The 25543-nt window shown below is 37.2% G+C and overlaps 2 protein-coding genes and 1 long non-coding RNA gene across 9 annotated transcripts; 1 reads left to right on the top strand and 2 right to left on the bottom strand.

The window, feature by feature from the left end:
- Ae2 (Anion exchanger 2) lies at positions 1 to 23644 on the bottom strand. 7 transcript variants are annotated; one of them, XM_036363979.2, is made up of 16 exons: positions 23407 to 23644; positions 11039 to 11186; positions 10605 to 10744; positions 10333 to 10454; positions 10059 to 10188; positions 9614 to 9625; positions 9364 to 9522; positions 9030 to 9272; positions 8771 to 8911; positions 6463 to 6654; positions 5165 to 5356; positions 4723 to 5094; positions 3350 to 4662; positions 3081 to 3275; positions 2795 to 3023; positions 1 to 2704 (listed from the first exon to the last, which is right to left on the bottom strand). In XM_036363979.2, the coding sequence occupies exons 1-16, from the start codon at positions 23479 to 23481 to the stop codon at positions 2636 to 2638; spliced, it is 3732 nt and encodes a 1243-aa protein (XP_036219872.2). In that variant the 5' UTR covers positions 23482 to 23644; the 3' UTR covers positions 1 to 2635. The 7 variants fall into 7 exon arrangements, with proteins under 7 accessions (XP_036219872.2, XP_036219885.2, XP_036219881.2 ...); XM_036363992.2 differs by lacking the exon at positions 23407 to 23644 and adding an exon at positions 20993 to 21153; XM_036363988.2 differs by lacking the exon at positions 23407 to 23644 and adding an exon at positions 14720 to 15361.
- LOC138857909 (THO complex protein 7-like) lies at positions 259 to 750 on the bottom strand. The gene has a single exon (XM_070111982.1). It carries the CDS (start codon positions 748 to 750, stop codon positions 259 to 261), a length of 492 nt encoding a protein of 163 aa, XP_069968083.1.
- Positions 19257 to 24302, top strand: LOC118681102 (uncharacterized). Its single transcript, XR_004976730.2, has 3 exons — positions 19257 to 19577; positions 19656 to 19782; positions 23640 to 24302. It is a non-coding gene; the product is annotated as an uncharacterized lncRNA (long non-coding RNA).
- The last annotated feature ends 1241 nt before the right edge of the window (positions 24303 to 25543 follow it).

Raw genomic sequence — 25543 nt, 5'->3', positions numbered from 1 at the left:
TAGTGTTAAATGTTGATTTATTACGAATCAGAAGTATATGTACATATGTATACCTTCAAAGCACTTGATATACGATATACATATACATATGTACATATGTATGTTTGCACTTCAGCTAAGCGTGTTTAGCACTTTTTGGGTATCTAATTATTGCGATGAACGAAATTTGATAAAAATGTAAAAGCCAGGTTAGACTTTTAATGAAAATCCTTTTTCCAGATCGGATTGATTGGTGGTGGAATTATTCTCTTATTACGACTAAACAAAAGTAGTACACGAAGAGCGTGGAGAAAACCAATTTTCACTGCACCACGTTTCCCTTTCCGTTGTGTTGCGAATACCGACCTGCTCGTTTATATCATCGGCATCATCACATTCGCTTCCGCCATCCCCGACCTCATATTGAAAGTCATTTGATGATTGCAATTGGCGCATCAACTTCATGTCCGATTTGAAATCGTCGCAATGTTTGTTGAAAATACGAAGCAGTTGTATTCGTTTCCGCACTAAAGTGAAGAGTTCCCTTTTAAGTGTGGTAATTTCAGATTTTGATCTCGCTTTGTCATTCAACGCATTCGTTAGATAGTCGTATTCCTCATGAAACTTTTGTATCTGTTTCAACAATTCAATTTCATTTCTTATTTGTTCGGTTCCTCTTTTGGCTAGTTCTAGTGATTCCTCAATTGATGCGGATTGTTGGATGAAGTTGTTTAATTTATCCGCACTTATATTCATTACACAATTACTCATTTTGGTTTATTTATTATTTTTTTTTTAATTTTTGTACAATAAAATTTGGATTTTCAAAACATTTTCAAAACCAATGCGTGAAATTGTAAATTAAACGTAAACAATGCAAGACAACTGAGCTGATTGATGAAGGGAAAATAAAATTAGAAATTTAAAATTTGGAAATATTTCTATATCGTTGGACGTTGCCACTAAATTCTTCGAACTCTTAATATTTTCAAAAACTCATTTTTTTCGTCAGACAAATACAATTACGTGTTGTAGAAACTAAGCAAGTGAAGTGGAAACAGATGCACACCCTTTATTAATGAAAGTAAGTTAAGAGCAAAGACTGACATTTATGGAAGCCGTGGTTTGGATCACACCATCAGAGGAAGTGCCTGCCTAGGACCTGAAGTCGGTATCTGTTCCGATTAAGGTCAAAACAAGTATTTCCGATTTGCGTTTGCTCGAAAGGGTTAGGTATCTCTCCACTCCTCGGACTACAGCAAAACGCAGGCCATAGATGGAAGAAAAAGCTCGGCCAACCATTACGATGCGATCAGTTGCAACGTTATTACTTTGATGCCTTGCACTCCGTCGTACTTACTGCGCTGTTTTGTGTCCGCAAATTGTCTGAGGTCAATCTTTAAGTTCTTCATATGTATTTAAACGCAAATTTTGTGTTAATTTAAATCACTCAATATTTTATTTATTAAGTCTAAGAGGATTTTAGTCATAACAATAGGATTATTTTATTTGTTTATTTTCAAAATTTGTCTTTTATACTTTTTTAAATATAATAACGTTTCATATCTTTGATTGTTAAGTATGCATGTATTTGCGTCTGAAAATATTTAGCATCTCTAATAAACGGTGTTCCATGTTCGATTTCTTTGTTTCAATTATTGTTCCAAGCTGATAAGTACAGTACATCACAATGACATTAACAGCGATAGACTCGCTGGCTTACAAAGCACTAAGTTCACATATTTCGCCTCGAAATGATTTGTATTTGTTTTCGTTTTTGTGTTAATGCACACACAGCTTTGATTTCTTAATTAATTAAGATCAATAACAACTAATTAAGTTGTCATTAAGTAAGGGACATTCAGTGGTTCTATTAAGTATGAACTATTTTGGTTTCGGTAAGAGTGCATTTCGATAACAATTAGTAACACATCATATATATATTTGTTATTAAAATTTGCTTGGATCACTTCTACACAACTTGCCTGGCGATTTGCGACAATAATTTATTTAATATTTCTATACTAATACCTAATAAAATTGCAATACCTTCAACTAATTACCATACACATATACAGTTATCAGTAATTTTGATTTTGCAAGATAATACTTTAATCGTGAACGCGCCACGCTCTTCTATTAACTTTTTTTTAATTTTAACATATACATACACATAACATACAATTTGCTCTTTATATAAATAAAGTGACTACAATACTTTTTGCTTAAGATTTTTGTTTTTGTTTTTGTTTTAGTTATACAGCGTTAGGGTAGAAAAATACTTTGCTTCTTTTTGTTTTTTGTTGTGGTTCCTTTAACATTAATCAATGCAAATCTACAACTCTATCTTCAAAAATTAAAACGAATTCAACTAGCAAAAGATTCATAAAATAGAATATGTAAAAGTTAAATGACTTTAAGAACAATAAAATATTTTATAAAGCACTTAAGTGTATAAATTTATGCTTAAGTACAGGCAATTCCTTCAATTACAGTTATGCAGGCTTTTAAGTTAGCGGCCTTATTCACCACAAACTAAATACATTTGAAATGGTTTATAAAATCACAATATCCTAAACTTTTTCTATTTATAAAGCTTTTCAAATCTATTTAATATTTGCTTTAAATACAGCTTTTCATATGTACATGTCCTTCCTTATGCCGGAATGGTTGCTTCTTCGTAGAAATCGGGTTCGTCCTCATCTTTGGCTTCACTTCCATCGAGCTAGGTTTAAAAAGAAAGGGCATTTGCATTCGCAATTATATGACAAATTATTTTGGGTGTTTGATAAAACTAAAACAGGAGATCACTTACCGCTTGCAGTTGTTCGGGTGTATAGAGCATGGCAAGTCGCTGCCTTATTGGCACCATCATAATCAAAAAGAAGGGGAAAGCCAATGATATTTTGGACGATTTCACAGCCCAGAGTAAAGTAAGACAGAGCAATTGTATTGTGGTAAACATATGCATTTTCCAAGTGGGCACTCGCTTCACATACGGTGTGGGGGGATAATGCTTTACAGGCATAAAGTATAATCCCATTCTGAAAGTATTACAACGGTAGTATATAGTATAAATGACGAAGTGTGACCGAGTTTACCTGTCGAAGAATTGTACGCCGCTCATCGATGCGATACCCATGTATAGGAATACACCGAACAGCACCGCCATAGGTACCAATCGCAGCAAAGGTGCCATTGTCACGGATAATCCGATTAAGAGAGCCACAAAGAAACCAGAGAGACGTTGCTCCTTAACATCGATGATGCGTGGAGTCTCACCAGGGGCGTGCGTTCTAAAAAAAAGAAAACGTTATACACACAATGTAATATATATAATAAATATCACACAACAAAAATAAGTATGCACCTTGACATCACCGTTAGAGCAGAGACGTGTGTTACTGAACGCACGGTAGCTGCACAATGCCATGGCGTGCCGAAGAGGCCACAACATGTATTCAAAAATCCTAATATCACAATATCCAAATGTAGTCCGGAGCCCTTCTTCAGACCTCGCTCCGGCTTATCGACAATCAATTCCGAAATATGCGACTCCATAAAGATGAGAATGTATACCAAAATGGCGGGTATGCCACAGGCAAAGGGTGCCCAAACAGGCATACCTCCCAGGGGCACCAACCAACCGCGCACTTCCGGATCACTGGGTGAAATACCCTCCGGCACGCTAAGTTTGTCCGTGTACACTTGTGGTATAAGATAGTCAATCAACACGAAAATCGCTATGGCGATCGGCACACCAAAGTCACCCAGCGCACGGCGAGCATTTCGTCCCAGGAAATGGGAATTACGGAAGAGTTTGAGATAGTAGGCGATCGTGAAGGTGCCCAAGGTGAGTATCGTGCAGAAAAGTGCAGTGTTTGGCATGTTAGTATGGGATATGATGTTCGAAATTAAACCAATGCTGGATGTAGTGCTCAAGACCGGAACATCGGCGGTTACATTACCCATATTCTCCATCGTTGTATTATCAAAACCCTGTAATTGTGGTGCTAGTGTTGCTGGTGGGAAATTATAGTCGGCCAATAGCGGGTTCTTCTTATATACCGAAACTAATTTCATCAATGTCTCATAGATGTAGATCAATGTGATTAATGCAGAAAAAATTTCCTGTGTGAATCGGGTAAACAGCCGCACATAAACGCTGCACTCGAACGCAGACAGCGTAGTAGCAATGATGGCCAACCAAACACCGATGTAGGCGCGTATGGTGAGGAAGGGCAAATTGTTCTCACGACAAAAGTTAATCAACGCTTCGTCAAAGAGCAGCAGTGGACCAGTTGTACCTATAATACCGAGCGGTTGTCCAGAAATCGTGTGGAAAATTAAACCACAAAGTGCTGTGCTCAACAAGGTCTCTGATATACCAATCAGATTGCCAGTCTTTTCGGAGGCCAAACCACCGAAGGTGATTGCGGTCGAGAGGCAAGCAAAATACATGAAGATCGTGGCGGCCAACGTTTGCGTGTTCAGACCATCGGTGATATCGCTCTTATACATGGGCAGACGGCGCTTAAGGTCATTACGCAAACCACCCCACCACTTGTGCGTTTTTTCTAACGGATTAATCTTCTTCTTTCCATCACCACTTTCCAATTCCGGTTTCTTTTCAACAATTATTTTAGCTTCTTCTTTTATCTTCTCCTTCAATTCATTTTTTACCTAAATAGGATATTTGTTAAAAATCTGCAGACGTTAGAAGACTCTAAGCTTTTGGCTTACCTCTAATGCCTTTCGCTTGCGCGAGCGGATCCAGTCCTTCTTTGCTTTCAATTCCGCAAATGGCAAGAGATCTTGACGCTCCCAATTACCTGGAGGCAGCACAATTGAATCATCCAAGAACTCGTTAATGGCCGAAAGCAGATCCTTACGATCATCTGCCTTGTATGCAATTGCGTGGAATGGTTCGTTTGCCATTAGCGTTGCAATGGATCGACCCACTTCATGATAGTCCAAGTCAAGGGTTGGAGGGCCCATGAGTATGAACATAAAACGTACCGGCACGGCTACCTCTGTTAAAGTGGGCATAAGCACACCCTCTGCAAGACGCACAAATGCGATGGTTGGTTGTTGCAGGAAGTCGACTGCACCCACCTGTACCACAAGATATTGAGCTTACTCACGCAAAGCCAAGCGTTTAAATTTGAGATATAATCCTACTTACCAACACCGTTGTTGCTTCAGAACCCACAGGTATGCGCTTAAGTATGCTGTCGTTTTGCAGCTTCTGAAGATTCTCCTGCGACGAAGAATACAAGTCGTCCCTCATATCAATCTTCAACTCATTGCTGCGTTTGCTGCCACCAATCTCAGCTGCCGGCATTATTCTAGGCTTTTTGTCTTCCCCAGAGAGGTTCTAAGGTAATGTGATTATAAAAATATAATATATGTATATGAACTATGCAGAATTTTGGAGAAATTCAGGAAGACGTGAAATTCTATTATTAATCATTTAGCGGGTATAGTTTCGGGTTAGTAGACCTACTAAAGCATGCGATTATTTTTTTAAAACAATAACGAAAATCGTAAAAAAGTATAAAAATGTTTACACACTAAAATAGATCTAAGAGAATATAATATTTTATATTTACAAAAAGGAAAAAGTTCTCAAAATAACCGTATTCTAAGAAGAACTAATGCAATTAAATACGGATATAGTCGTTAATAAAATTTTTTCAATAACAAGACTATTTTCAATCTCTACAGTTCATTCAATTAACACAAGTAACTAAAAAAGAAAGCATTTTACAGCATCTCAGCCGTAACTATGGTGGTATGTCTACAGTTTCCATGGGTCACAGTGTTAGGGTTATCCAAGAAAAGGAAGGATATGTTAGTATGAAATGTAAAAAACATGACTTAACGAAAAGGTAACGAAGCCACTCCTAGGCTGGGTAAGGGTTGACTCAGCATACTCCAATCGGTTTCATTTTCAAGAACTGGTATATTTTTGAAGAAAGACGCACGTCGCTATGAAAGTTCACTATGGCATTGTGTACAGTAAACTATTATTCAAAAAGACTTGAAATTTTTTATTCTCGAAGGATTCTTTTTTGTTAGATAAAAAAACATCAATGATTTTTTGCTTCTGGAAACTGGTTGGCGGGGTCTTTATAGCTGTCCTTTGTCGGTATTGCCAAACTACTGCTAACGATCCACAGAATTCTAAGTCATGTCAACTTACAGCAAAGACACCCACCTCAACTCTCAAAAACTGTTTTAAACCCATTTTAAAAAGACATTTTTTAACAGTAGACGCAAAACGCAAAAGCGGGAAAGAATAAGAATTGAACATGCTTTAACAAAATAATTTCGATTGCATTCACTTACATATGTACAAACTTAGAAAACTAGAGGAGTTAGAAGGAACAAAACCAGAAAAGAAATCTGACAAACTAAACGAAAATCGTTATATATATTTCAATATTGAGATTATATTTAAATTAATTTATTTGTAATTACTCCCAAGTAAGACATGGTGGAGTGCCGTCTATTGGTACCGTTGTGCGGTTCGCTGCAAAGTGAAATGGATGTGGGCGGTGCACTAAGGGTCTCGCATACAGACCGTCGCTTTTTGGCATTTTCAACGTTGGTAAGATGTTGTTGCAGTGCCAATTGTTGTTGCTGTTGAATTTCGCCGCCCATCCAAAGCAACTACAACCCAAGTGTGTGTTGTCGGTATTTTGGGGTGCGGAATTTAGGATTTTTGGTTAAATACTCGTATATTTGCAGACGATTGTTTTCAATAGAATTTCGATAAATTTATATTTTTTTTTATTTTTAGCCAATTTTCAATTTTATTTTGTATAATTTCAGATTTTTCGGGTTTATAAAAAAACGAGAAGATGAGCGCGTTTAAAATAAGCAAAAGAGAAAGAGAAATAATTTTATTTTCGTAAGTATTTACATATTTACTTGAGGACGTTATGTGTTTGTCAAACGCATTTAAAACTTAGCAAAGTTGTCAGAAGCATAGCACACAAAGAATCAAAGAAAGCTTGATGCCAAAAATTTTAATATAAGCTCGAAGCCTTCATATTAAAATTTTACATAGATTTTAACTTTCTATACTTTTATTGAATTTCTTTTATTGACATTTTGAGGAACATTAAGCACGAATAACATCTTAAGTTTGCTTTGTGACTATATTCCAACACAAAGCGGCCGCTTTCTGCAAGAGGGACGTAACTCAACAACTTTGAATTGCTTTGTTTGCTCCAAAGGCCAAGGCAAAATCTTAACTAACATAGCTGACGATATATCAAATTCTATTAAAAAAGCGAAAGCAATCACTTGAGCACTATGTTCTGACGTAGCTTCGTTATGAGTTACGACGCTTTTGCAATCAACTACAGTAACCGTTCGATTATGTGAACACTCGCCCCAACGAATTGTGCAAATTAGAGCGGGTGATATAATAACAATCGAATCGACGACATTACTTTGCTATGAAATGTTAGTGTTAGAAAAATCACAATTCGCTGAACTAAGCTGAGCGAGTCCGCTCGTTTCCTCTGAGCTAGATTACATAATTGGACGGCTACTGTAGACACTTAGTTATTATAGTTATATGAATGTATAGCATATGTATTGCAAGAAAAGTTAATGAGATTACAGTTTTGGCAATCGCGGTGGCGACTTTACTGCCATTCTTTTGCGGTGATTTCTGCTTAGGCACACACAAGGTTACAGTTAGACGAAGAGGGTGCACAATGTGATTGTTGAGATGAGCAATTGAAATGTCATGTAGGTAAGTACATATGTATGGGTAGGCACAGTCGCGGATGAAGACATTTTCATGCCGATGTTTGGAACAAAAACAGGGTAATAAAAATTATGATTATCCAACGTTTTCGATGGTATGGTATAGCATTGTCGATTTGACGATTTTTGTGTGAAGAAAATATAATAAAGTGAAAACAGAAAGAGAAAGACAGAGACATACAGTATACATAAATGATGGATATACCAAAGAGCATAAATATGTAAATATATGAGTAATTAATAATAAAGCGATATTTAATTTTATTACGTAAATAAAATTTTATTCGATAAACATCCAACAGCTCAATCAATAACTATTTTTCACATGTATATATATATAGCGTTCCCCAACGGATGTGAATTTATTACGTAGCAAATTTCTTGAGTAGTCCGCTAAAGAATCTATCTAGAGAGAGGTTAGCTTGAAGGCCGATTGCTGATAGAATTGGTGAAAGCAATGCCCGATTCTTACTACTACTCGCATCGCAGTCTCTTCATAGTTAATGTTAAAAAGTGGTCTAGGATAAATTCTTCCAAATTTCCAGCCAAGGTATGCCCTAAGTTATAATCATAACAACTCTTAAGCTTGACTTACATTGATATATGTACATTAATACTGAATAACATACAAAATACATAATATTATTACCCAATTTTTCCAAAAAGCAAAAAATATAATTAAGAGTGAATAATATAAGAGTGAGTAAATATATTTCAAAGTGACATGGACTGTTAGTAATTCAATAAATACGAATATGTATGTACAGACTTTGATACGAACTTAACTGAAATTAGGCAGAAAATTATAAAATATATGGAGTGACTTGACTTATACAATATGGATTAGTAGTTTAGCATAAACATAAAATACAGAAGCACTAGCTCTCTAACACCACACGGATCACAGACGAGGTCTGTGCGAGGTGAATTAGTTAGCTTTGACGGAGAGCAAAAAGTAATGATAACATAAGATTACATAAGCATGTTAAAGCTAAGCTCCGCTTACCTGTAAGCTTCTGTAGCTGCTATATTTCCGCTTCGTAAACGGAAAGCCGCTCTGGTGTTCGTTCACGTGTCGGTGACGCAACAGCAATGAGCGCATGAGCGCCGGTTTGTCCTCGGCATTGATTAGATCTTCAACGACCATCTGCGGAAGTGTAAAATAATTGAACGATGAAAATATGAGGCAATGACGAAATTTGGCGAATTCTAGTTTTCATAGGAAGTGGCAGACAATAATGATTTAAGGTTACGGTTCCACATACCTGCTCCACAACACGGTATGCCACAGCCGGCAGGTCCTTCTCATTCAAGTCCAGCAGCACAACACCCGTTTCGAGGCAGCGACGTAAATTGAGCAACGAGTGAAAGGAGAGTGAAGCAACGTGAGGTTTGCCCCAGCGATCGGAGCCTTCCTCAACATCTTCCTCGTACTTGATCCAACGGGCTGTTTCCTTCCATTCGCGTTCTTCGCCTAAGCCAGTGAGTTCATCGAGTTGCACAAATATCTGGGAGACAGTTAAAGGTTGGTGTGTTAAAACGTAGATGCATATCCCATCTTCTAAATCACACGAATATGGCAGTTTCTTATTGTATTACCTCATGCGGACTATGATCGTAGACCTTCTTCAGCTGCAAGCCCGCCACACTAATTTGCGGCAATTCGCGCAACTTGATTGATGAATGGTGGATTTTGTGACGTCTGAGCGCACGGGGATCATCGGAACGATGAGATCTCAACTCATTGAGATCGGCCTCCTAATAAGTTCAGAAAATATATTTGAGTAATCTATTAAGAAAAGTATTTGGAGTGAAAGATTATGCTTAAGCCTTTGCAGTGAATAACAACCTGCGGATCTGGCTGTGGTGTCGAAATTTGCAGTTTGCATATTGTTGTTGGCATTGATTTGTTTTAATTAGCGATTTTTTATAAGTTAATTTATAAATTTTATGCACAAAAGAGGTGAGAGAAAAGCACACAAAACAAAGCAAGTGATGAATGAATACGTCTTATAAAGATAGTCGGCTAAGTGTCTGCTAAAGATTTCTTTTGTCTCTACTAAAACACAAATCGTGTTCCGACCACACTCATAAAAGTATTTCTAAACTTTTCCGATTATTTTACTTAAATAAATGCGGTTCATACAAGTAGATGTAGCCTTGATATCATTGTACCAAATAATAGTAGCAAAATTTAATGAAATTTCTTTTTGCTATGAATATGGTCGGTTCTAAACTAATGTCGCATAAAATTCTAAGAAATTTTTAAGGACCAATCGATCACGTTTAATAACCTCTAATGTGGTATCCTCCGGTTGCACGGATACCTTGCGGACACCGGCCTCGCCATTCTCCTCGACCACCTTTTTGGTTTCCACGCTGTCTTGATGGGAAAATTTACGTTGTCTATAATACTGATGGCGGCTGTAAAGTAAAGTATAAATCATAAAGCACAGTTATTCATTACCAATTGTTAATGAAGAGTAATTGTGAAAAACGTGAGCATTAATTGTAAAAATAATTCACGTAAAGAGAGATGTGTTTGTATGTATTTATTTATCTATGTACCTTCTTCGTCGTTTTCGTTCGTGTATATTGTCAGCGGGTTGTTCATCGTATACTAAAGTGGGCGGTGTTACTACAGCCTTTTTCTTTCCGAAGTGCACCTGCTTTTCCTCGGCGGAATTATCCTGTTGACAGAAATACATAAATGCTGTTATTGTAGTATTCTGCTGAATATTTGTAAAGGCATCTCAAGCGTCTTTTTATTGTTCACGATTTCCTTGGCGTGGTTTTCAATTATTTGACCGATGACGTCTCTTCCTAGTCATTAAACTTACCGAGTGGTCACCGTGTCCAGCGCGTTCTGATACTAGTGGGTAGTCCTCAGGTAGGTCATCATAATTTTGTAGATTAACGGGATCCGTTGTACTTTCATATTCGGAATCTTCTTCAATGTTCAGTTCACTTTTACGATGCACTGTAATTATAATGGGTGAAGCCTGATCAATTTCGATGTCTCCAACACGTGAACTCATAATTTTAAATAATTTTCTAATAATTTTTATTGCATTTATTTATTTGTAACACTTTTATGCTTAACTTTTTCCTTAACATTCTTTTAAATAAATTTTCATGTATCTTTTTTCAATTTCCTGTTTTTTTATTTTCGCTAAATGATTGATGCTAAACTTTTTGCTGTTGACAATTTAAATTTCATTGACTTGTTTTTATTTTGCTTTCGAAATCAAAAATAGGCGAAATTTCGACTTACCGTTGCTCTGCTTATACGATCCGATCGGCTGATTTGCGTCCTGAAATGTCGTTACATCGAACTTTTCCTTATGGGCACTTGGACCGGCGAAAACTTTTTCCATTTCCGAATCCAAGTAAACCTCGTTTGGATCCTCATTCCCGGTGGACTGTAAAAGAAGAGCAGAAAAAGATTCAGATGTCGTCTTAGCCACAGTATAGTCTTAGCCATAAGTGCGTCTAACAATAAAAAAATTAAGCCATCACTGGGCAAGATAAGTGTCTTATAATTACACGTGGATGACTATGTAAGATTGTTTGGACCGATTCGACAGACGCCGCGAACTTACAACCGCCTGTTTCAGAGCACACGACACGACCGATCAAGGCATGTCAGGCGAAAGATGCCTCAAATCAAATATTGACTGCTGCATAGCTGTGAAGTTCATCATTGAAACGCATCTCGTGTGGCCGAACACGTTGCATGTATATACACACGAACTATGTGGCGGCTGATTGTAAACACGAATACATGAAGCCGCATATTTCAGCCGAATGTCCAACTTTCTGGGGTACAATACTATTAGTGGATTTCAATTGAGTGAATAGAATGGAACGCATGCATGTAAGTCATGTGACTTCTATTTACCATAAACGATTGTTAACTGTCTGAAATTTCGCTCGCTTCTCAGTTTGTTTACATTCGCTTAAATCAATCGAAGGTGAAGAGCTCTGCAGCTCGTAATTCTAAATGACTGCCTATTATATAAGTAAAGCTACACATTTAAAATATATTTCTAACTCACTACACTCAGAAAAATTGCAAGGAATAAGGAAATCTAAAAATAAAAACTCGAAGGAAAATCGTCAGAAAATGTGAAACCCCTAAAAATAAATCATATAAATGAATTGACACAGGCACGATCTTTACTTGGGGACATCAAGTATCAGCGTTTTAAGGATTTGTAGTATTTGTAAGTGAAAGATATCAACATGTGTAATTCACGCCCTGAATCACTCAATCAATTGAAGAGATTAATCGGCCATAACAAAATTGGTTAAAAAAAATAGTTCTTAAACCTCTTTAGGTTGGGGAAGTAATATTTAGTGACGAGGCTGATTTATTTATAACGGCAACAAAATGTTCTTGGAGATATGCATACAAAGTGAACACAATTGTGAGAACTTAAATTCGTGCAGGTTTGATTAAATGAAGCAAAACAAAGTGTCAATAATTGGTTTCAATAAAAGCAATTTAATATTTGATGGGGAAATATATCATAAAGTGTGATGTAATAACGCCGTCATTGCTGCATATACATATGTATGTACAAATATCATATACCAATACATAGGTATGTACATACATGAGTTGATGTAAGTAGATGTTTGTTTAACCAGAGGCTGGCAGAATTATGTAAATTTTTTTAAGGGTTCTTCAGAAAGGATATTCACTTTCTACCTTCAATAGTAATAAGCATGAGTAAATCCGTTCTAATACATATATGGTATACGAGTATTAATTTTGCTATAGAGAGGCCCGTTCATCAATCCCACCAAGTCCAATATCCCATAAGGAGGCTTTTCAAATAAACCTCATTTTATGGTATGAAACTAGTGAATTTTGAAGTTTTGTGCCATTTCTTATAATTGGTGGCATATATACATTGGTAACGGTAAGAATTTGGGTATATCACTGACTTCTAGACCACTACAATTAAAGTCAACAAGTCAACACCACAGTTTTCATGTCGAAATCTCGAGTAGCCTTGAACCAACTACTCGTAAAAATAACGGTAAATGCGATTTAAAGTAGATATGTCGACATAACGCACCAGTTATTGTAGTGTCTTTGTTACATTTATCCGGAAATCGGCAAACAATGTCATTAACCGGCAGCGAACGCGCTGCGCTACTCGCTTTCAATTCGTCGAATGAGGTGTGGGTGTGCATGTGGCAAGTACACAAATACTTCAGTGGCAATTACTACTAAAAGCTAATATTTGTTTATATTTATAAATAGAACGTTTTTGTTTTCCCCAGAAAACGTAAAGTAATCGTTACATGTTATCTGAGAAAATATGTTTGGGGGGTACATACTCGTAAATGGTAAATTCAATTTATTATATGTATGTATGTATACGAGTATATAAGCTTATCCTAATAAACATAGCACTCAGCAGTTATATCGAGGAGGGAATTAAAAGGTTAATTTTTTTATACCCTGGATAGGGTATATGATGTATCTTTGCCACGAAGTTTGAAACACTCGGGGCCCCTATAAAGTATATACATATGTTCACATATGATCAGTGTGACGAGCTGAGTTATTTAGCCATGCCCACATATGTACGCAAACTAGTCCCTCTGGTTCGATATCTCAATCTGAAGTTTGTACACGTCCTTTCCTCCATTAAACCGCTAAGATATAGCTGCCATACAAACTGCTATGTCCACATCAAGATAAAGATCTTCATAATAGAGTTTTTTCCTTAGTAAGTAATAAGACAGAAGTTTATTTATTTTTGTTTACATGTTTACATGCTAATCGCACGGTGTGTTCCGTTTTATTGTGTTCAGGTGAAAATCGATATTCATCTTTGTTTTGTAACGCTTATCAAAGATAGTGCGAAAACTCAGGTTGCGTACAAAGAGAATGAAGGGAAATAGAGCGCGCAAACGAAGCGATGTCAATATGAAACTGTGGGGAACAAATATCGCAAGTACTATTCAATAAAAATGGATAAAATTAACAAGATTTTAATAAAACCACATCAATTGGCTTTATTATCCACAAACCTATATATATTCTATACATTTTCTATCGGCTTTTTATAGTAATTACTATCCCTTATTTAGATAATGATTAGAGCAAGCTAAATGTATACTTTGAAAGGGAGGCTTCAATGGGGTATTGAACAGCAAGGTCATTATGCCGGTTGGCATGTTCGAAAAATTCCATTCGCAAATGAGCGAATTATATTTCTTTAGACAATTCCCGGCGACACATTTGCTCGCACCGAAGCGCTCGCATATGCATGTGTCTGTAAATACAATAAATGAAATGCAATTAGTGGATTACTCAACTTTCGCAGCTGTGGCTACAAGGAAGCCACATAATGGACTTTTTCGCAAAAGTTGCCGGAGATGACTGTTTGGTACGAGTGTGCATTGCAGCAGAGCAACGAACTCGGACATGGGGTGAACTTTGGGATGTGGGTTGGATTCTCATCTACCAATATTTAAATCCTGAGCGAGTTTATACATAACATTGACACAGAATGCCACGAAAATTATGTTGGACAAATACTTTTGACCTGAGTAGTATTGGACTTTCAATGGGCGCCAAGTTACTATATTCCCTCTGTTGAAATGCCACTTCATATACACATACAGACGCCTTAGGAAAAGCCAGCCAAGCGTACACAGTGGAAATACAATGACTTTGTAATTGCAGTGTCTTAAGGAGTTCCTTCGTCGATTTGTGATGCATGTCTCCTGTAAAGGACATTTAATTTTTACTCTCTTTTCAGTTAGTCATATTTGAGTGATGTAAATATGATGTAATTAAGAAAAGTTGTACATTAGATCTTAGTAATGGCATCAAAGTACATGGACTAAATGAACTTCACTGAGCTGAATATTAAAAACTAAAAGTCTATGCTTTCAGGTTCTAAAGCGTCTCCACGACTGGCCCACTTACATTTCCAAATATTACGGTTCCCTGCACCGTTTCAAGTTTGTATGCTTCGCTGTTTTCTGTGTTGCTCACAATATTTATAATTGTTATTGTTTGTTTCTTTCATTTTTCACACTTGTCACTATTTGCAAACGAATGTACGTACATATGTATGTGTTATTTTATTGCTTCCTATTTGGCATATAAACTAAAACTAAAATTTATTGAAGGTCTCTGGGACTGTGCGTGTCCTATCTTCCCAGCGCACGAACGTTTTCCGGAAGAGTAAGTTTGCGACCGAGACCACGACCGTCAGTGGACTGGCTAGCCGCCAAGTGCGCTGAGCTGCTTGGTCGTGCCAATCTGCACAGTTGGCTATTTGAACATTCGGAATGTCTAAGTTTCCACTATCTTTATGTTGTTGTTCACTTTGGAGATTTATCTTTCACTAATAAGTTTTTACCAACACTCGGACATGGGCATGAATGTTTCTAAACTTTAGTAGTTGCATTATTATAGATATCGTTCTTTCGATATGTATGTTTCATGGTAATGTCCGGAGCGAGACTTTGTGTTTCGAATTTATTTCAGGAAGTTGATCACCTGAAAGAATTTGTATCTCACCATTATACTATTATTTTCAAGCGCGGTGATAGTTATACAGTTTTCAAACTACGGTTAGAAATCACTTTCAGGTTCTAATCGGAATGGAAGTAAAGAGAGGTGGGCATTAGCGGATTTTAGTTGTAGAATGATTACATACACAAAGTTCACAGTTAGGATACCAAGATGAAATTTTTGGTCAACGTTTTGGCCGCGATAAGTTGTTGCTACAGTTTCCACCAGTATTTCACCTTGACTTCCTCTGCGTTTAAGATAAAAATAATAGTAAGAAAGTTTTATGCGAATTAATGGGCATTAATTTAAATGAAATCATCTCGACACAAATATTCACATATATAATTGCCGAATGTATTATTTAAGTAAATTAACAAAAATTTTGTTTTCGTGGTTTTAAATAGTACGCGCCTAATTTGTTCTGAGGAAAAATTGAACTTCATAATTTTACGCACTTTTTAATTATTTGGCATCTCAACTGGAAGAACAAGAAAGTTTTCTCTGTTCACCAACAAATAATTTTCATTGCGTACTTCGCTGAATTGTATGCAGCGTTTTCAAGGGCACTGTTAAATATCGAAAACGAGGTACCCACTATTTTGAATAAAGCGTACCATTAGCACACTACAAAATTTATAATATAATCATCTTTGGCACCCCAACAGACGCTGTCATCAAGCAGTTTTGTAACAGGCGTGTCGCTGCCACCCTGCGATTACACAACCATCAACAGGGCTTCGCACATTATCCGCTCGTTAATGTGTTTGAAATAAATGTCCATGTGTTCAAGTATGCTTAGTGTTTATTTTTTCATTTTTTTTTTCGAAGGGTTCTATATGGTTTTAGCGTCACAACGCCACACATTAGCACTCTGCAGTGGCGATAATCGACTCGGATATTTATAACTGTGCGCTAGGCTTTTGGGCAACCGAGCTCGACATGGCCATATTCACCTCGTTCATTGTTTTTGCCTTTTTACCTTACACACATCCAGGCAAAAACGCCTTGAAGGACCTTCAATGGCTCACACTACGTCACAGCCGAAGCATCTTCTTTAGCATTCAACGTTTACATAACATAACATAACGCCACTTACGACATTGCAACGTGAAAGCCATAAATCACATCGAAAAAGTCACAAAAAGTTCACTTCTAAGCGTTTTAGTTGCAAGTAAGCAAAATAAATTGACACTTTGCACTAAAAATTCGATTAGCACTTTCTAGCCAAGACGATATGCCGTTAGTGGGGAGTGTCAAAGCCCGCCGAACGCTTCCGCCTGCACTCCACACGCCCGCACCGTCAACGACATCAACATGTGTCAAATTTCAATGTCAAATAACAAATTTAATTTAAGCGCCAACTTTCGATGCTGTTGTGGAGTTATTTATCACTTTTCCTTGCCATTTCACTATCTAAAGCTACTCAAGTTGTTATTTAAGCTGTGACGAGTATATACCGCCGACGATGGTTGTGTGTCGTTGCCGCTACACAAGAACCTACGGACAGTAATGTCCCAGAACAGGCAGGTTTCAAAAGTGTTCACCGCCAGTGGCAGGATAAGCCATTTAGCGCACTACCGTCCGCCGACGACTGTGTGTGCGCTCTCGAAGACAAGTGTTGCTGCTGACATGTGTAAAAAGACTTTGCCACAAAAGTGTGCCAGTGTATCTCGCATTGCTGTTATTGTGGCTCCTACTATTCTTCCACCGATGGCCGCCGTGCGTTGCGCACACTCCCTGCGTGAGCTATGCGGAATCACAGCTTGCTCAGGGCATTTCGGGGAGGCACTGTTCGCTTGTCACTTCTGCAAGCTAACAGCTGTTAGCAGACTTTGAAATTTTGAGAGCTGCAGTTACGCCAGGCCACTCAGGGGATTTAGGTGTGACCAGAATAAAACAATGCACATTGGTTGAACAAAACTCGGGAAACACTTTCAGCTTATTAGCGGAGTATAGGCCCACATTTAAAAGTTTTATCTCATATTTCAATTTCAAATATAATATGTTAAATGATTTATGTCTTGATGGAAACAATCCCGGACCTGTTATTCAAGCAGAAAAGCTTGGCTGAATAAAATATGGGCCGCACGTGTCGACTATTGAAATTCTAAAGAAATGACATAAAAATTTAGTAGGAGTACTAACACCAGACTGGCGCTACCAAACGACGAGTACTGTGGAAGCTGCCAAGAGAAAGAGGAAGCAACTGTGGAACATATTCGATGTGAATGCAAGCCTTTGTATAGGAAAGGAATCGCTACTTCTTGGCTATATCTCGGAAGTTGCGTCTTCAAAGATCCACCCTATCTACCTACCTATCCACTTATTTTTATCAACTTGATGTGCGTGTGTATATTAAATTACAAGCAAAAGTCGAAAATTACAAAAAGATTTGCTGTTATTGTACACGCCTGGTCACCCTATTTCTGCAAAGAAAACTTGTTGACGTAATAGGTGTACTCAATTTCAATTCCACTAAAGGACGCTCATTATGGCAGACGAATATAAGTAAATCTTTCATTTGTATTCACCCAAATCTTGCAGGTGAATAAGATGCCACAAAATACTTCTGCTGATTCCTTTGAATTTCCTGGTGCCATTTACGCGCGTTTCCACTGGCCGCCGAGGGAGCGGAGCGCCGCGAGGGTATATCCGCAATTTTCTCTGACGGCGCGAGTATGATATAAAATATGTACATTCTCGCACCTTCATATGTGTTGCTCATACGCCCTGTTGGCTCGACTACCAACAGGTGGAATGGTGCGAATGCACCCGAGAAGATTCTTTTAATTCTGCTTTTGCCTTTTATTTGGCATTCATATTTTATCTGTGTGTCTCTCTACACTTCCGACGTTAGCGGCTTAAATACAACAACAACACCGACAGTGAGCGTTAACAGCGACTGTTTAACTGGTTCTTAGTACAAACAAGCAGAGCAACTGAGCGATTGAGCGCCTGTGAGCGGAGCGTGGCGAGCACATGACTTTCCGACTCGCCTTGCATGGCGAGGGGGTTGCTGGCAGGGTTGCGCGCTGGCTGTTCAGCTGGCGCTTAAAGTTCAGTTATGAGCTCGGTCAAGGCCAATCAAGGCCACATAAGTGATTCTGCATACACGCACACGTGTATATGTATGTATGCTTCGCTGTGCAGTCGCGGGTGCAAATGAAGGCCTTTGTTGCAGCCAAAGCGGATAAGACTTTGCATACACACAACAGCGCAAGCACTTCTATGTGTGAAAAGCTGTCTTTACTTTTACTAGATTCCGATTAGGCACAGGCGCTACGCACACCCCAGAGAGGGCAGTTGCGGGAGCTTGCTTAAATTCGTTTCATATTTTGTTGTTGTTGTTATAGCAGAAGCACATTCTTATTTACTGGAACTTTGCCGTTATTCTACGTAATCTCTACGGACATCTTTGATATTTGGTTCGATTAACCCATTTCCGATGTTTTTATAGCTGATTTTAGGGTAGTCAGCAAAAATTTAAATCTTTTCATTTGGTAACTACAAGTATACTAGATCCATCGTGTTTTTTTTCATAAAATGAGCTTGCTAACTATAATTTAGAAAGCTGAGGGAGTAAGAAAAGCCAAAAGAACTACTTCTGTTTCAACTTCACACAACCTGAAAGCATATTTATAACATAATAGTTTGTCTAGCATTTAATTCACTACACGTCTCAGCTTGATATGTGTCCCTTTGGGATCTGCTTACCAACACAAGGACATTTATGTATTTATAAGCGTGTTACATCCATTCGCATTTGGGCTTGCGAATTTGAAATATCCTCTGACAAGTGTTGCGAGTCTCTTTTGGCACTCCGCTCTAATGGATTTCAGGGATGGCGGTAACTAACAAATAAGTGATGTTCCTTCAAATTATGACTCTTTAACTTTCGTCTTCAAACATTTTTTAGGAAAAGTGAACTTAATTATTTATATTTAGTTTAAATATGAATATTTTCGTTTGCATCCGTTCAAAATTAGATGTCTGAAAATTATTTATTTCTGCCTAAAAGTCACGAGAAAAGCATTTCGCTTTACCACAATATAATACAAAACTGTGCGGGCGATGGCGTGTACATTTCAATAACAATAATGTAGACAATGAGTTGTGGGCTGCCTGTTGCTCGATCTGGTTATATCATATTTCACGACTTCTCGTTTTGTTTAGTCACATTGTGAAGGGGAAACAATGCACACAATGCGAGAACAGAAGCAACACGGATTAAGTTTTTCCGAACGAAAAGCGAGCCACTGGATGAGTACGTGTATGACTGCGTAGCAGTAATAATTCAAATATAAAATAAATTTATTATTTAACACAGTAAAATTATTTTTAGCCAACCTAGAATCTCGTTCACCCTGTGCCATGCAGCAATGCGCTGTTACATGAATCGCAAGGCAATAGATGTCTGCTGACATTCAACTGACAGGAGGAATGACACAGCCAGATGTGCCATGAAAAGAGTGAGTTTAACCCGCGCTTTTATTTGAGTAAGTGCTTTGAACCTTCAGAAAAAATAGGCTGGATAAATAATTTAAATTGTTTCGAGAGTTTATGTATACCTAGGGATTTATAAATGCGAAAGCACTAGCAAATGTTAATTTTTGCATTCAAATGAGTGTATACACAAACCAAGAGTGAATAATTACTAACGAGAATCCTCAAGATTCAATAGCAGATCGACGCTCGTATGTGTATATGCGCTGATGCAGCTTCTCATCCCATCCCCAGGAGGATATAGTATTGCGTCCTTTAGAAAAACCATAAAGGCGTAAGATTGCTGTAATCGCAAAAACAGATTGGCTGCTTGTTTGTTAATCCACGCGTTACGTGGTTAAACGTAATCGAAACACACACTCACACAACCGAGTCTATTCCACAAGCATAGCACGTGCAGCGCATAAATAATTCATTTGCCTTTTTCGCTCAGTTAACTGTCTTGGCTATTTGGGGAAGGTGTTATAGTTAAATTCACATCCGAGGTGCAAATGCGTATATTTTGGTTAACAAATACTTGATATTTTTTTTATTTATGTAAGCAAGTGGGTCTTTGAAAAAGTCAACGGCTTGCAATGTCCATCCACAACGGTCACCCACGTAGTTGGTGTCTTCGTTCTCTCGCCGCTCACAGAAAACCACAAGTGCCAGTGCGAGTATATTGGCCCATCCCTTAGCGCTAGCCCCCGCTGGCGCAGTCAACAGTTGGTCAATAAGCATTTTTTGGCTTGAGTGCAAGTTTGCCAAAGCGTTAACATTGACCTTGACCACGAATATTGATTTCTTGTTGTCTTGTCTGTTGTTGTTGTTATCTTTTGTACTATCACTTGCTCTTGCTTACACCAGTGTTGCACGAACTCGCAGCCGGACAGCCTGTTCGCACTTTCTGGCTAGTTGAATGTGTCAACGCGCCTGACGCAAAGGTCAGAGGTCGCTGGCTACTACTCACAAAACATATGAGTGGTGCCTATGCATTTAGCATTCAAAAGTAATTATTTTTGCTGGAGTACAAAACTCCTATCGCTATATATATGCTGTTGGTTTTAGCCTTTGATTTAAATTATGGTGTCACGGGCTAAGACGGGCGCGAAAATATGTTAATTTTTTAATAATTCACTTTGTGTTTGCTAACAATTTATTCCCTGGTTCAGTTAACTTGTGAATTTTTAAACTTACTTCCCCTTGTATTGCCGTGGTTCACTAGGATATCACACGATAATTTAATTATCAATACTTAATTACTGTTAGCCGAATTGTGAGCACTTTACTACACACCGAATTTAGGGCGCTTCTTTCTGAAATCGCACAACTTGAAGACCCACTGTGCTCACCGTATTTATGACCGTTACGTACAGCGCTATATTGAAAATGGACTATCACACTTTTAAATGGATTTAAAGCCATTACGGTGTAAATATCTACATATAGAACTTGTACATAACGCAAGCTAATAGTGGCCAGTTAACAGTAATCGGTGGTAGACAAAAGCTTTTGCTAAACACTGAAATGCAATAACAGCAGCTTTAGTATATATACATTTGTTGCAGCTTCAATGTTAAGAAGCTTATTGACGTCACTACCCTCAAAGGAAACGAATGTTGGATTATACTTGTAACTAGCATTTGTCTGGCAGGGCTCCTATTCGTTAGCGGCTAAGAGATTCGAGCTAGAATGGGATCTTCCTAAATATCACTTGGCCATTTGTCATCTCTGGCCATTTGTCAAAGTTGCTTAAGTCGACTTAAGTCATTCTAACAAGGTATATGCCCAGATATTTATTATATTCATCTTCTTTTATTACCTCAATGAATAGTTGGGAAGGATCTTGAGTGACAAAAATCCCCGAATTATTATTTTAACTGCTGAATCCAAGTGCATACATAGAAAATTCTCTCACTAAAGTCAGTTGGAATACACGTCGGTGGTTGGATGATGGTTAATTGAATCTAGAAATCAAATTCCTATCCATTAAAAGTAATAATCTCTTCTACTGCGTCACGATTGTGGCTTTCTTGGCTGCAGACAGGAAATTAAATTTATCTCACAAAATTTAATTTGCTAATTAAAAACAACGTCAAGCTTATCATTTCCAAATAGCTCTAGCATTGTTTGATAAGTTCAGTAGCAGTTATCGGATAGCCACTTCATTTGATTTACTGAAAAGCTTATCACTTCCATCACCACCATCGAATTAATTATTCGAAAGTATGTTTTACTAAGTATAGCCAGGTCGATAGATGTGGAATGGACTAACAATTATAGTACATGGCCCAGTACTTACAATTTCACAAATGTTACAAATCGAACAAACAACGTTCCTTAAACAAAGAAATCGACATAATCTTATATAATTGGATGCCGCTTTAATGAGTTGTTGCTTTCAGAAAACAAGAAAAGAGACAAGGCGCCGGTGGTAGGGAATCGACGAAGTGAACACGACTTTATATTTGAGTTTTATTTCCGATATTTATAAGGCATTATATATTTAGAGAAAACTAGACACACTAAACTTTTTGTTATTGTTAATTATTTGCAAGTATAAACAATATTGAATTTCAAGCGCGTCACGTAAGTACGCGAAGGCTGCACTCATGAGTAATGTCCATTAATACGGCAGTATTCGGTATATATGTGAAGAAATTACCTCAGGGCAGATTTTGAGCGGCGAGTACACAAAGAAAACTTGGCCATAAAGCAATTTGTTCTACGTTATGTAAATGTTGATATATTTATATTTCCTCTAACTAAGTAATAATTCATAATTTCGATAAAACTATCGTTTTATGGTGATGATTATAGTGTGTTTGCTCACAATTATGCAAGACTTTCTCTCGCACAGTCAAAGACTTTAGGAGGTGTGTTACGGCGACGATTTGTTTTCACGCGCTAAATTTATTATACTTCAAGTAAAAGATTGAGAAATACAGTAGGGTAGTACCGAGGGATTTCAAAAACTTTTTGTTGGTTCCAAATTGGATAATTCAATTGAAAGGATTATAAGTTCCGTAAAGGTTTCTGACAAAAGCTTCACCTGAATAGATATCATGCTAACCCTGATGCTGTTTGTTTAACGTAAAACATTTCTTTAGCTTTCTCCTTATCGCATGCTTATTGATTACTACAGGGATTGATTCCTGCATGACTATCAGCAACATGTTCATCTGTTTGATGGCAATGACATAAGCTCATTTCACACTTAATCTATAAAGGTTCGACTGAGTTAGAAAATTCAGTTTATTAATTACCGCGTGGCCCGGGGCAATCCGTGTAATAAAAATAAAACTTAAAGTAACACACCTAGTGTGTAAATTCGAAAATGGTTTGTTCTTTGCATTTTTCGATAGTATATACCTTAAAAAATAACATAAAGCTCGCTTGTAAGTCGACAAGGATTTAATTTTTTTCTTCAAAACCTTTAGTGTGTAAAAATATTTATAAATATACTTTTAAAATTTTAAAATAATGGATGCAGTAGATTTGCTTTATTTGAATTCCCAAAAACCCAACTTTTTAGGCTGTCAAACTGGTTGTGTAAAATATTGAATATAAGAATTTAGTATTACAATACAAATATAATTTTATGAACTCACCTTCTTTGTGTTGAAGCCCAGAAAGGATAATTTTCGCACGTTATCACGTGGTCCGCTCGGTCCGCTGAAACTCATTTTGCCTCCGAACAAGCGCGAGCCACTTTTATTGTTGATTATGTAAAACAATAAATAACAATAACAAAAGCAACAAACTAAAAGAATCTAACAAAACCGTTTCCTTTTTAATATTTTGAATTTCTTGTATTTTCTTTTGTTTTAATGTTCAATTTAAGGTACTACAACAGACTTCCAAAACTCGTCTTTGAACAATCTCGGCATTCGGGCTTTTATTACAATATATTTCCTCAACTGGCCCAACTGCAATGACAAGAGGAAGATTTACGTTAAAAATTAGCCGCTGTCGATAAGTTGTGAAGTGAACATTAATGAGGTGGGTGGTTTGGAATAACTGTACTATTTGAAGGTGTTTACAAAGGCAATTACCATATATATTTTCGTTTGGTATGTCTTTATACGTTCTCGCGTGCTGTCTTATTTTGTATAATCTGCTTAATTACCCAATACAAACACTCAATTGAGGACATTCAGAATTACTGGGATGGAAACAATGGAAAGTAAAAAGAAGTAAAGAAGATATCGGTAAAGCATGTAGGTTTGATTGCCGAAAAGCTTCAACGGGTGCACAATTATTAATGATAGCACCGTTAAACAATTTCGAAGACATCATAAGGAAGGCATAACCCGCATCCGTCCCGAATAATCAATATTTTTACAAACAAACAGACAGCTCGACTTCTTCGTTAACTGCCATCATCGGTGCTGATCTAACACATCACAACCAAATCATTCACACACCAATTTATTTTCTGACAAATATCCAGAGATATTAATATGTGCCAGTGAAAATAAAAACAACAACACTTCTTTGTCTCCAATTTTACGAGTGTTTGCATTGTATTTTTATGCTTTTACGATTGCCTTAATTAAGCGTCTCATACAATGAATAAACGTACCATATCTAAAATGAATAGCTTTCAATTTATCGTTTGAAAAAATTTCCACTGCGTTTAACATCACAGTTATAAAAAGTGATAGCGATCATAAAAAGCTTTTTTGAAGCAGAAGTGATTTTTGACACATAATAATAGAACACTATCAATAACTGAGAAATTCGAAGTATAATTATTCTCTTCTGTGAGTAAAGAACAACAATGCCATTACATTTGTTAGGAGTTCGAGGACACTATCGTCCAAATTTTGCGATATAGACTGCTAAACAACCAAACAAAATTAACACATTTTAATTGATCGCACAAAACAACTAGTGTACACCAAGTGGTGGAGTGAGTTTTTTTTCGAGAGTTCTAGAAAGAAGTTAAATCTGAAATTGAAAGCATTTCTTCTCTCACCTATGCTTTGAAATAAATTCGAGACCAACTCGATAAAATGAACTGCTCGAATGTTGTTTTTGTCTTTTTTGTAAAACGTTTTTCCCATAATTCTATCATTGGAAAATTGGTTCATATTCAGTTAGTTCAGGCCTGTTGGAGTTGTTCATAAGCTAAGTCAGCAGTTTGCGATTTATCACGTCAAAACTGCTATTTGAATGAAAGTTCCTAGTTCGCAGTAGTTTATATAAAATTTATCGCTACATGAAAACTTCCGTCCTTGGTCACCAGTTCAACAAAGTAATGTTGCCATTTAAAATGCACAAGTCTGATAAATAAACAATCACAATAGGACCGATGTAAGTGGTACTTACTATTCTTTTAATAAACCCACAACTAAAATTTATTTTCCGCAAAACTTTATGTGAACATTTTCATGTGCTCTGTCTATGGGGCGGTGAACGCTTGGCGCCAACGAATTATTTATCACTGATTATCGATCTTTGCTTTAATAACACTATCATTGATTGGTGGGTTTCGTTGTTTTAGTTTTGCTGCTCTTAATGACAGGATAACACTGCTAAAATGCACGATAGAAATCGAAATTTTAAACTATCCACTGGGCAGACGACAGCTAACGGTAAGCGCCTGTTGAACGCGTTGCAATCACATATACACGGTGGTCTATTTACCAATGGCTGTCGGCGCACAAATATATAAAAATATTTACATATGTAGATAGAGCACTCGCACCAGGATGTCGGTAATGTCGCGTGAGAATTAAATCA

The sequence above is a fragment of the Bactrocera oleae genome, chromosome 6, assembly GCF_042242935.1.
Source record: "Bactrocera oleae isolate idBacOlea1 chromosome 6, idBacOlea1, whole genome shotgun sequence".
Taxonomy (NCBI): Eukaryota; Metazoa; Arthropoda; class Insecta; order Diptera; family Tephritidae; genus Bactrocera; species Bactrocera oleae.
Note: the sequence above shows the minus strand (reverse complement) of the source record. Positions and strands in the feature narration are given on the sequence as shown.

Excerpts from the sequence above, each read along its gene's own strand:
- LOC138857909 (XM_070111982.1), bottom strand. The coding sequence starts at position 750 with ATGAGTAATTGTGTAATGAATATAAGTGCGGATAAATTAAACAACTTC.
- Ae2 (XM_036363979.2), bottom strand. The coding sequence starts at position 23,481 with ATGAGTTTCAGCGGACCGAGCGGACCACGTGATAACGTGCGAAAATTA. Across the intron at positions 9,273-9,363 it reads ACGATCATAGTCCGCATGAG|ATATTTGTGCAACTCGATGA; the intron begins GTAATACAATAA and ends ACTGTCTCCCAG. Across the intron at positions 3,276-3,349 it reads GCTCTAACGGTGATGTCAAG|AACGCACGCCCCTGGTGAGA; the intron begins GTGCATACTTAT and ends TCTTTTTTTTAG.